Source organism: Castor canadensis, chromosome 12 (genome assembly GCF_047511655.1).
Source record: "Castor canadensis chromosome 12, mCasCan1.hap1v2, whole genome shotgun sequence".
Classification (NCBI taxonomy): Eukaryota; Metazoa; Chordata; class Mammalia; order Rodentia; family Castoridae; genus Castor; species Castor canadensis.
The window spans coordinates 21,006,887-21,019,179 of record NC_133397.1 but is presented as its reverse complement, the minus strand read 5'-3'; the positions used below and the strand labels follow the sequence as shown (position 1 = coordinate 21,019,179).

The 12,293-nt window shown below is 36.4% G+C and overlaps 1 protein-coding gene across 1 annotated transcript in view; it reads right to left on the bottom strand.

The window, feature by feature from the left end:
• Window positions 1-12,293, bottom strand: part of Ncoa1 (nuclear receptor coactivator 1) — a 238,200-nt gene that overhangs the window by 35,990 nt on the left and 189,917 nt on the right. The window contains 3 exon segments of the mRNA XM_074049293.1: window positions 6,044-6,358; window positions 7,392-7,560; window positions 8,882-8,999. Of these exon segments, the coding sequence (XP_073905394.1) occupies window positions 6,044-6,358; window positions 7,392-7,560; window positions 8,882-8,999 (602 nt within the window).

The window sequence follows — 12,293 nt, the reverse complement described above, 5'->3', positions numbered from 1 at the left end:
GAGGGAGAGAGAGAGAGGGAAAGAGAGAGAGAGAGAGAGAGAGGGAGAGAGAGAGAGAGAGAGGGAGAGAGAGAGGGAGAGAGAGAGAGAGAGAGAGGGAGAGATTGATCAGGCTGGCGGTCACTTTGCTTGAATGAATTTTTTCCAATATCTTACAAAGAAGTCTTTTTTGTACTAAAGCTAAAGGATGATAACCTACCCCAGAGGTCTTCAAGTAGGAGTGTTTCTACTCTACCAGGTATACTTGGCAATGTCTGAAGACATTTCTGGATGTTACAACTTGTGGAGAGGATGCTACTAGCATTTAGCTAGGGTTGCTGCTACATATCCTTCAATACACAGGATACCTCCCCATAACAAAAATTAACCAGTCCAATATACTAAAGTGCCAACATTGAGAAATCTTGATCTAGCCCTGGCATAAATACCTGCCAAGACAAAGTATGCTTTAAAATAGCCTATTCTCCATCTGGACATAGTGGTGCATGTCATGCCTGAAGCAGAAGGGTTGCTTGAGTTCAGCCTGGACAACATAGAAAGACACTGTCTCCAAAAAAAAAGTAGACTATTCTCTTATCAGGCAGTTTTCATTTCCAGAAATCAGAAGGTGAACTCTGCTTCCCTTATTTTCTGCCCTTCAATCCTACTTCTATCTTCTGATCACTTATTATTTTTTTTTGTGGTACTGGGATTTGAAGTCAGGGCTCTACCATGTGAGCCACATCTCTAGTCCATCTGAGCACTTTATCAATGGTCATTCTTATAGCAGACACATACCTGTCTTTAGTATCCTAACACCCAACATATCTGTAGGGGTTGGTAGTACTGGGGTTTGAACTCAGGTCCTCACACTTGCCAGTCAGACACTCTACCACTTGTATCATACCCCCAGCCCTCTTTATCTGTTTTGACTGTTGCTCCCTCTTTATACTAATTCTTCTTCTCTTGACAGTAGGAAGACCATTGTCCTTGCTGGAGAAGAACATACAACTGGAGAAGAATTGTATTATTTGTGGACTAATATTATACCATTTCCTACAAGCAGCAAGTCTACCTTCTTTACTGTTGTCCTTTTCCCTAAATAGAACTGTTGAAGGCCTTAACTGGTATTACGGACATATTTCTTGGGTCTATGCTCATTGGAGGTAAGCAGACACGACACTTAAAGGGTGACACATTTGTATTACTTCTTCTTCTTCTTTTTTTTTTTTAAATAAGAGGTACTGGGGTTAGAATTCAGGGCCTTGTGCTTGCTAGGCAGGTGTTCTACCATTTGAGCCATACCCCCAGCCCTGCATTACTTTTTAAAAAAGTAATGCAAACATTAACCTTTTCCTTTATGTTTTTTTTAAAAGTAGCCATAGACTACTTTGTCAGGCATTGGGAAAAAATTCATTCAAGCAAAGTGACCACTAGCCTAATCGATCTCTCTCTCTCTCTCTCTCTCTCTCTCTCTCTCTCTCTCTCTCTCTGTGTGTGTACTTGTTTATACATATCAACTGGGTTTGTACTTTTTGAAGCACTGGCTACAAGCCCCACATTTACTTTTGTAATACAAGAAGCCTTTTTAGAAATAGGATTTAAATTTTTATTAGGAATAAATTGCATTAGAGTTATTTACTTAAATGGTTATTTAACATCACTTAAATATGACCACTATGAAACTGTTTTGTCAACTACACCAAATTATTATTTTCCTTTTTTTAGCATTTTATTGTTTTTATTGTTTTATTATACATATGTGCATACAAGGCTTGGGTCATTTCTCCCCCCTGCCCCTACCCGCTCCGTTACCACCCACTCCGCCCCCTCCCTCTCCTCCCCCCCCTCAATACCCAGCAGAAATTATTTTGCCCTTATCCCTAACTTTGTTGGAAGAGAAAATATAAGCAATTCCAATTTAGGATATTAAAACATCTAGAGTTAATTTTTGTGCACTATATGTGATAAATACCTAACTTATTATATTTACTGTATTTATTACATAGGATATCCTCTTCCAAGTGACTGCTACTCCCTCTGTCCCTCAGTGAGTCTCTCTGTGTATCTGATGTTTCTGGGCTCTTTATTATGTTTCAAATAGTAAAACTGTCTTTTCTTATGCCAGGTACACATTGTTTTATTTATAAAGCTTTGTTTTATACTTTTAGATGGTATAGCAAGTTTATCTTCATTTTTCTTCAAGATCTTATTGATGCTTCTAAAATAAATTTAGTATCTACTTGTCAAATTCTATGTTGAGACTTTTTCTGAAGGAAATCCACTGAATTTACTGATTAATTTTGAAATGATTGCCATCTTAAGGATTTTCAATTCATGAATACTTTTTATTTGCATTTTTTAACTTTTCAATTATAGTTTACAATTGTCTAAGTTTTGCACATTTGGCTGTATTTTGAAACTATATTTTCAAATTAGTTGCTGCTAGTTTAAAAAAAAGCATGGACATTAATTTTTGTTTTTTGTCTTTTATCTAAACTCTTTGTTGAACTTCTCTATTTGTTCTAAGATCCCTGTAGATTCTCTTGGATTTTGTATATAAGCAGCCATATTTTTTGCATATAATTTTATTTCTTTCTCAGGTTTGTTTTCTGTATTTCAAAATGACTAATACTTTTAGTGTAGTAATAGTATGCTTTTTTGTCTATACTGAAATGAATTTGTTCACTTAAAATATGGTGGGAGAAAAGGTAAGTGTATCACCTCAGTTTACTATTTGGTCTCAACTATGGATTTAACTGTATAACTGATACATTTAAAACTCAATTCACTCATTTCATCAGGTACTATTATGCTAACACATCTGTTACTTCCTTTTGTTCTTTGATGACTGAATACGATTTTGTTTAGCTGACCCTCCAAGTCACATGACTCAAGGGGTAATCCATAGTACCTAAGTCAATCCTTGTCAGCAATAGGTTAAAGGTGGTATATACACATGACTCAGTTCAGGCTAGCCAGACATGTGATGTCTTTTATTTCCCCCCCTTTTTTTTGGGTCGGGGGAATTTGAAGATAGAGTAGTTTTAGGAAGAGCGCCTTCTGGAAAAAGTTTCCTGGCTTTTTGAAAATGCACATGAAAGAACCAGTCTTTTTTGTCCTATAGTTTTATTTGCATGTGTAATCATGATATGCTAAGGACTGTAGAGCAAAAAGATTAAAACAACCTGACTCCTTATAACATCCCCCAAGCTCTGAAGTAATGATACCTACCTGAAACTGCCTCTAGTTTGGATTATCTTAATTTTTTTTTTTTTTTTTTTGGTGGTACTGGAGATTGAACTCAGGGTCTCACATTTGCTAGGCAGGTACTCTACCACTTGAGCCACACCACTAGCCCTTTATGCATTGGTTATTTTTGAGGTAGGATCTCACTTTATACCTGGGCTGGCCTGGAGTTTGATTTTCCTGTTTGTGTTTCCCTGTGTAGTTGGGATGATAGGCATGTATCACCATGCCCAGCCATTGATTGAGATGGGGTCTTATGAGCTTTTTTGCCCCACTGGCCTCAAACTGTGACCCTCCTAATCTCTTCCTCCTAGGTAGCTAGGATTATAGACTTGAGCCACCATGCCCAGTGGATTATCTTAATATTTGAGTGTAATATTTAATTTATTGTTTTACTTCTTTGATTTTTTTTTGACTTGTGGCTATCAGAGTCTTAACTGAGACACTGGCTGAGCTAAGCCTTCACCAGACCTGATCAAACACAGCCCTTACATGGATGTACATGCAAAACCTCTAGAATCTACAGTAAAAGTGGAGCTGGGTTCTCACTGCAGAAACAGCAAGAATGTAGGGTCCAGAACCCAAAAAGAGGCCTGCAGGGTGTGTCTTGTTAGGTAGCAGAGCTACTGCTTTACTTAACATCTGTGTTATTCTTGTGTACTGACATTTCTAGGGTTTTAAAACATAATGAGCCCTAAATTCTGTACTTTTTCACTCTGTTGGGTTTCCAAAGCTACCCAGCTTTAGATGAGTCTCCAAGACATGTAAAAGCAGCAAAAAAGCAGCAGCATTCGCCTCTGCATACCGATCTCATATATATCCTCTGGGCTACCCTGCTGACCAGCTGCTTAGGAACAAATGGATGCCAAAACACGCTTTGTCCTGAATTAAATGTGAATCACTTCATTCAGTCGTGAACTTCACCTCAAGGCCTGGCCTTTAACTGAACTTTTAACTCTAGACAGCATTTACTTAACTTTAGCTATAAAATGAGGAAACCAGCATAACCTTACACTTTTCTGTAGTTTTTGGATTTAGCATTCAATCACATAAGTGTGATTCAACTTTTCATATTGGTTTGTTTTGAGTATCACAAATTCATCTCTTTTACTCTGTATTTCTCATGGTATCTAATTCCTCAGAACATATTACGACTTTCTTTTAATTGTTTTCTCTTTCCTTAATTCTTTGTTTTATTCTACCCCAGCATTTGAACAACTATTCCTTTCTTTGTTACTGTACCATTGAAGAATTTTCCCATCTCATCTCTTTTATCATCTTTCTCTTTTTAGGTGGAATAGAGACATACTTGCGTTACCTGCTGCATTTGTTGAGTATAGTTTTCTACTCAACAGCATGGATTACATGTACAATATGCCAGGTGTTGTGCTAAGAGCTTTACTGCTCTGTCTCATCTAATGCATGTATCTACCTATGAGGTAAAGGAATTATTTATGAGACTGTTTTTATAGATGAGGAATTATGAGGTTTTAAAAGGGCAGATTATTGATTAAAAGAACCCAACCAAAATTTAGAAATTTGAAACCAGCGTGCACTCTTACAACAATATATCATACTGCCTTTCTAAGGTAATTTATCTTTTCATATCTCATTCTTCCTGAGGTTCCAGGGAATTTCTTTAAATACTTGTTTTTTTGGAGGTACCTGCCCTTGCTAGGCAGGTGCTCTACCACTTAAGCCATACCCCTGGCCTTTTCCTTTCATTATTTCTTAAATAGAGTCTTGCATTTTTACCTGTGGCTGACCTCAGACTGAGATCCTCCTACCCATGCCTCCATGCAGCTGGGATTACAGATGTATACTACCATGCCCAGCTTGTTGGCTGAGATGGGGTCTTACCAACTTTATACCCAGGCTGATCTTGAACCACCATCCACCCAATCTATACCTCTCAAATAGCTGGGAGTAGAGATGTGCATCAGTACACCCAGCTCGTTAAACACTCTTTTTAGAAGCCCAAAGCAATACAAACATATGGTTAAAACAAATAACACAAGGATTAATAACAAGAAGTAACGATTATAGCCACAGTCCTACTTCTCACAGATGACATTTTTCACCATTTGCTTTATTGGTCCTTAATAATTATTTCTGTATCTGCTGCTTATATAATCGTAAATATTTATGCTACTTTATCTACTTGTTTCCTGTCATGAGAGGAATTTAACTCACAACTCTCAGGCCCTCAAACTTGTATCCTTTCTTCCATTCTCCTTATGTAGTAATATCACTAGATAGAAATCTCACTAACTTCAAACAACATAAATAAACATTATTTTGTTGCAACAATCAAATAGTATCTCTTGTTGCTCTGTGTTATAAAGTTACACATCTTAAAATGCTTTGTCATGGCTTTTAAAGGTTTTTCCTTTCTCTTCCCTCCCCTCCCCCTCTCTTCCTTTCTTTTGCTTTCCTTTCCTTTCTTCTTTTGGGTGGCACTGGGGCTTGAACTTAGGGCCTCACACTTGCTAGGTAGGAGCTCTATCACTTGAGCCATTCTCTACTGTATATTCTCTACTTTACTTTTTTCTATTTGTTTTTGCTTTTTGGATTTGAACTCAGGGCCTTTCACTTGCTAGGCAGGAGCGGCACCAATTGAGCCACACCTTCAGATGAGCCAGCAGTCTTTAATCGAATGAAAGGGTTTCTTATCCCTAACCTAGCAGACCCAGGATGGCTCGCTGAGTCTTTCACAAAGGTTATGGGAGTGGACTTATAGCAACTGAGTTGTCTTATTATAGAGAAATACGGCGTATATATTGAAAAGTATTGACGGCTAAATGACAGCACTTACCTGCTGTTGTCCCTGTAGTCGCTGTTGTAGTTGAAGTCGAAGTTGGTTAGGTGCAGCTGGAGGTCTGTTTATAGTTTGCCTTGGCTGCATGCCCATATTGGGTGAAAAAGCACCTCGGGGAGGTGTTACTTGAACAGGCATCGTCCCAAGTGAAGGCTTCTGCCTGACCATGCCTTGGAAAGGGCTAGGGAGACTGGCAGTAGGAGAAGCAGACGAGTAAGGCTGGGAATAGAGGTTGGGTCTTTCTTCCATCATCAAAGGTGGGGTTGCTTGTTGTGGTGGAAATCTCTCTGATAATACATCTAATCCACCCCCCTGTTAGAAAAGAAACCAGAACATTTTATACATAAATTTCTGCCAATAAATTATGCATCCTTTATATAGTTTCAGAGAGCAAGTTATCTCTAGAAAGTGTCTTCTTAATATAGTCATTCAGAACTCATGTTCTCCAGAAGTTTACCACGCAAAGGAATCATCTGTGAAAGCTGCTTTTGAAACATGAGTAACAGATTAACTGAAATGTTTTAAATCTCAGTAGAGGTGAAGATACAATTAAAATAAAGGTCATAAATCAATGAAATGAAACTACAAATCTGAAAAGATTTTCACTGTAAAGGCTAAAGATCAACAAATTTATACTTAACAGGTTACCATGAGAAGAAGAGTCCTAAAAAAGGAAAGCAATAAGGCATTTTTCTATCTCAAATACAGAATTCATGCTTTTACCTAATTTGAAAAAAATACATAGATGTTATAACAGAAGACCATAGAGTTATGGCTTTTAAATGTTTAACTATTACCCACTGTAAGAAATATAATTTAAACTGTGACCTAGTGCATATATGTTATAACTGAAAGAGTTCCAGGAAACAAAACCACCCCATTTTATGGGTTATATGTTCTGAAGCTTTGTATTCTACACACTTCTCCATTTAAAATAGTGATCATGATGCACTAAATTGATTTTATCATACCACAGTCTGAAACATGCTAACCAGGAAGTTGGAATGTCATGGACTATAAGTTTAAGACAAATATGAATGAAGGATGAAGTAAACTTTAATAAGTGATGGTACAAATCTGGATTTGATTCTAGCGGGCCTTGTAAGATTCTGCTTCCAGAGCAAACTGCTGAGACTTTCTAATTCTATTTCTAGTTCTAAGTACCATGATACTTTTTGTTTAAAGAGGCCAATATTTATTGCATATTTTGATAACTTTCATAGGGGTAAATTATAAAGCAGTTAGCTAAAACTTAGCGGGAACAATATTGAAAAAAATCTTCTTAAAAATCACTTTCTAGCTTCTCAGGGCCACTTTATTTAGGTAATAGCAAGTGTATCAGTACCTGAACAAGTTTGTCAATTCCCAGTGCCCTGTCTAGTTCAGCGAGCTCAGTTTCATCTTTGCCACTGAGGAAGGATACCAGCTGTTCCAGAAGAGCCTTCTCATCATTTCTTCCTTCTGCTGTTGTTGGTGGGCAGAGAAGCTCATCTAATTGTGAACTAATACACTGGCTGCAGGATCGAAAGATAAGAAAGTTTCAGACCGACAGAGGAAAAAATGACTCAATCTTACGAATGTACATAGATACACGTACATACATTTGCACAAATCTGGCAATAGGAAGTTCTCTGGGAAAATGCTTGGCAATGAATTACAATGCAATGAAATGTTCTATGCTTAATGTGCAGGAATTAAAATAACATTTTGGTTGTTGTTTTGTTTTTTGTTTTGATGCTGAGGATTAAATCTAGGGACTCCTGCATGGTAGGTAAGCAATCTACAACTGAGCTATGTCCCTAGCCTCAGAAAGAACATTTAATGTATAGATTTAGTATAGCTTTCATTCTTTTATCAACAGTGAACTTTAATTACACATTCTTCATGTCAGCTTATAGAAATAGCCTGAAAAATTAACCAATTCTAGTTAAGAAAGTGGAAAGAGTTTTTAGTAAAAGTAAAAATCAGATAAAAACTCAGAAAAAATAATTAGCCTATATTCAGATTTATTCTACATATTCTATTTATCGTGGATAACTGAATCATAATAAAAAAGTACATATTATTTTATTTAACTTTCAACAATGACCAAATCTTATTGATAACATGCTAGCAGTTAAGCAGAAAAAAAATGATTCATTGACTCATCTAGAAAATAAGAAGTTTAATCCAAACTGGTTACAAATAATATATAAAACTTTGAAATATGCAGAAAATAATGCTAATACTAGTTACACTGATAATATTACCAAGGATTCTTCCTCCAAGAAGGTAAATACCAACACATCCCATAGCTAAGGCTCTAATTAGAGCACACCCAATAAAACCTAGTCTTCCTTTGGTTGCCATGTACGTGATATATTCTGTGCTATGTAATATAGCTGCCTATGTGAATTAAGAAATTAAATTCTAATCAGGATAGAGCACTGAGTAGATGATTTTCCTCTCTTATATGTTCTTGCTCCAAACAAAGAGAAATTCTAGAAAAAATTACATAACTAAAAGCTTAAGGACAACATAATTGTTGTTATAAGTCAATTCATCATCAGGCCCCAGGAACAGCATGGCAATCAAAGCAAAATAAGTCACAGATCAGCTATAAACAACTGCATACCGTGTCAATCTCTTGGTAACTACAATGTATACTACTGTCCCTGTGGTCATGCAGTATTGAATCCACTTGGCCTAAGTGTCCTTCCTCACCTCCCCATTTATAAACATTTACAGCTGATTTATGAAAAATAACAATGTAGACTAGAATCCAATTTGAAAAGGTAATTCTTGGCTTAGAAGTTGGTATCTGATACCTTATAAAATACAAAGTGCATTACTTACTCTTCTGGTTTATTCTGATTTACAGTTGTCACAGCATTATTTGCCCATGGAATCTGATCGCCTGTTCCTGGTTGCCCAAACTGGCTATCAATTGCTTCCAATTCCAGCTCAGGTAATCCTGATTGGAGAAGAAAAGGCCACAGTTACAATGTCCACCAAAACCCCCTACTATTTCTGGTCATGTTTATGTTCCTACCACAAACATGAATAAGCATGTATATATGTAAGGACAAGCAAGAGGGAGCTTGAAGTGAGAGTAGAAAATAAGCCTTTGGGGACCTTTAATCAATCCATTAATACTTACTTTTTTTTTTTTGAGATGAGGTCTTGAACTCCTGAGTTTTTGTAACCCTCCTGCCTCAGTCTCCAGTGTAGGTGAGGCTAAGATGTACACTCCACATCTGGCTATTACTTGTTATCATCTTTGCAAAATACTCAACATTATACTTTATCCATTTAAAATCTAGCTAAAGGAAAACTTTTATCCCCATTAGCCACAATGATCACAGGAAAAAAATTATTTTGGTGGTATGGGATCTGAACTCAGAGTCATTTCATGCTTGCTAAGGCAAGTGCTCTATTACTTGAACCATGCCTTACACCCTTAGCCCTGCTTTAGGTTGTTTTTCAGATAGCGCCTTGTGCTTTCACCCAGCTAGCACTGGACTGTGATCCTCCTAACCTCTACCTCCTGAGTAGCCGACATTATAGGATGTGATACCACACTAGGCTTGATTTTTGAGATAGGATCCTACTAAATTTTGTTTGTTTGACTGGGTTGGCCTTGACCCATGACCCACTTATTTCTGCTTCCCAAGTAGCTGGGATTACAGGTGTGTGATATATTATTTTATATTCTACAATATATTACATAATTAAGAAATTTCTACACAACAAGTAGAGCATTGTCTTAAAAAGGAGGGTGGCTTTTGCAAATTCCACTCCTCCAACAATTGATTCTTATGTTTGCAGTTAATTTTCTTCAGCTGTTGAAAAGGAAACTTCTGGCTCAGTTTTATGTGACATTTGACAATAAATGTGCAATGGTTACAGTGCTTTTTTTTTTTATAAAAACATGTAGACAAAGGACTAATTTCTCTATTAAATAACAAACTTCTATAAATCAATAAACAAAAAACTAAATAACTCAGTAGATAAATGATCAGAGACTATGAAGCTCATAATCATTTCACTGGAGAGAACCGTGAAATCAATGACAAATGATCAACCTAATTTGTAATAAAAGAGCAATTTTTGAGATACTTGGGAAAAAAAAAAACCCGTCAGACTGACAAAGATGAGAAAGTGCATAAATCAAAGTAGGGAGAAGGCATAAAGAAACAGGAATATAAAGTAGTATAATTTCTGAGAAGGGCCATTTAACAACATCTATCTATCTACCTATCTATCTATCTATCTATCTACCTACCTACCTTCCTACCTACCTACCTATCAATCTCTCTGTCTATCCATCCATCCATCTGTCCATCCTTTGATTCATTATATTCAGAATTTACATTTCAGATATATTCTCATATGTTATCAGTTTTCTCTGTACAAGACTACTCATTACAGCTTTGTAATGGCAAAACATTCTAATCATTAGGTCACTGGTTAAGTAAATTCTGGTACAGATATAAAAAATTACAGGTCATTCTTTACTGCTGATATAGCATTCAGTGAATGTGTACAGTATGATGCTATTTGTATTAAAAATGGAAGTCTATGCCTGTTAACAGAATTTTGGAGGTAAAGAAACAAATAACATTGCTTCTAGGACAAAGAGACTTTGCAGTACACATGCTTTTTTTGATGTTGTTTTGAATGTAGAAATATGTGAATATCTTAATTACTAAAATAAAACAACAACAAAAAAAATCCCCACACAATGTATAACCTCCAAAACGACAAAGTTAAAACTGATGTTTTTAAGTACTGGAAATGTTGCATGTGAAACTCATTATTTTTACAGTTACACACATTTTAATGCACTACAAATTAATAGGATTTAAAAAATAATTATCAAAGAGTGTGTATGTCCACAGAACATAAAAACGTTTGCTCTGGTGATGCTGTTAATCCTCAAATATTTTTGGAAATCTTCAGGAACTCATAATGAGTGTACAATTCCTTCAAGAAAAAAAAAAATCACACAGGTATACTTAATTTTAGTTTTGATTTAAAAAGCAGTAATACTATTTTTAGATCAACAAATTTGGTTCTAAATAATTCTGGAAATTTTTGAAAGTCAAATTTGCCCTCAAAGACAAGGAGTTAGAGACAGTGAAAAGGGCACTGCAGAGCATTTGAAGGTACGTTGCACACATTTTGATAGTAAGGCATCTACGTTGAAAAAGCAGTACTAACCTGATGTGCTCTTATGGTACATTTCTAACAAAGCTGTTTAAATCACTTGGCTGCACTGCACGGCTATGTGCGTACAAACATAAACAGCATGAAACAGTATGTTTTGAAACCAGGCAGATTGAGATGTATGGTTCTACACATTGAACATGCAACTTTGGGCAAGTTTTTGGGAATATGTGTATTTTTTTCTTTTTCATCCTCTGCGCCTTAGTTTTCTCACTCATAAGTGGACCTTATGAGTCCACTTACGGCGTCCAATATAGAGGATTTATCACCTACATTTTATTCTCTCCCCAAAAATATCAGTGAAATAACAAAAGGAAGAGAAAGGGAAAAAATCCATAGTTGAGAGAAAGGCAAAAGAAATTATCAGGATAGCCTACTAGAACAATGAAGAATTCCTAAAAGAGAAAGCACAGGTAGGTGGTAACAAACTGATGGTGAAACTTCAACTAAATTAAGAATCAGAAGACAGAGAGGCTTTTCCAAAGTGGGTTTTCCCAGAAGAACTCCAGAATAACTCTTAAGCTCATCGGTCATTTCAGTGAGTAAAGGAACAGGCTGTGGTGGTTGCTGGCATTATTAAAGGACAATGGACAGCTGCTACCAGGCCTTTGCTCTGAGTGCAGATGACTCTGGCATCTGCCCATGGGATTAAAATGGTGAATTTGTGACTCATAGTGGGAGTACTGCCTGGGAAGTCTCCCAAAGTTGGTGCAAGGGCTCCCACATGGGATTTCTCCTATTAGCAAGTCCTATTCCCTCTCAACAACTGAGAAATGGGGCTTCTATGATCAGAAATACATTCGCTGCCAGGGGAAAATGGCTTCTCATTTTAAAGAAACATGATAGCTACCAGTATTGTTTTTATTGGTTTTTTTTCGGTCATATATAGAGAGAGCCAAAATTCACTATCTAATTTGCAGGAAAGAGAGATAGGAAGTTTAACATAAACAAATTTTGAAGAAAAAAAAGAGTAGTACAGAAAATGGATGAACCTTGAGGTAATTATAATATCATTACACAGATTAAAAGGTCTAATACA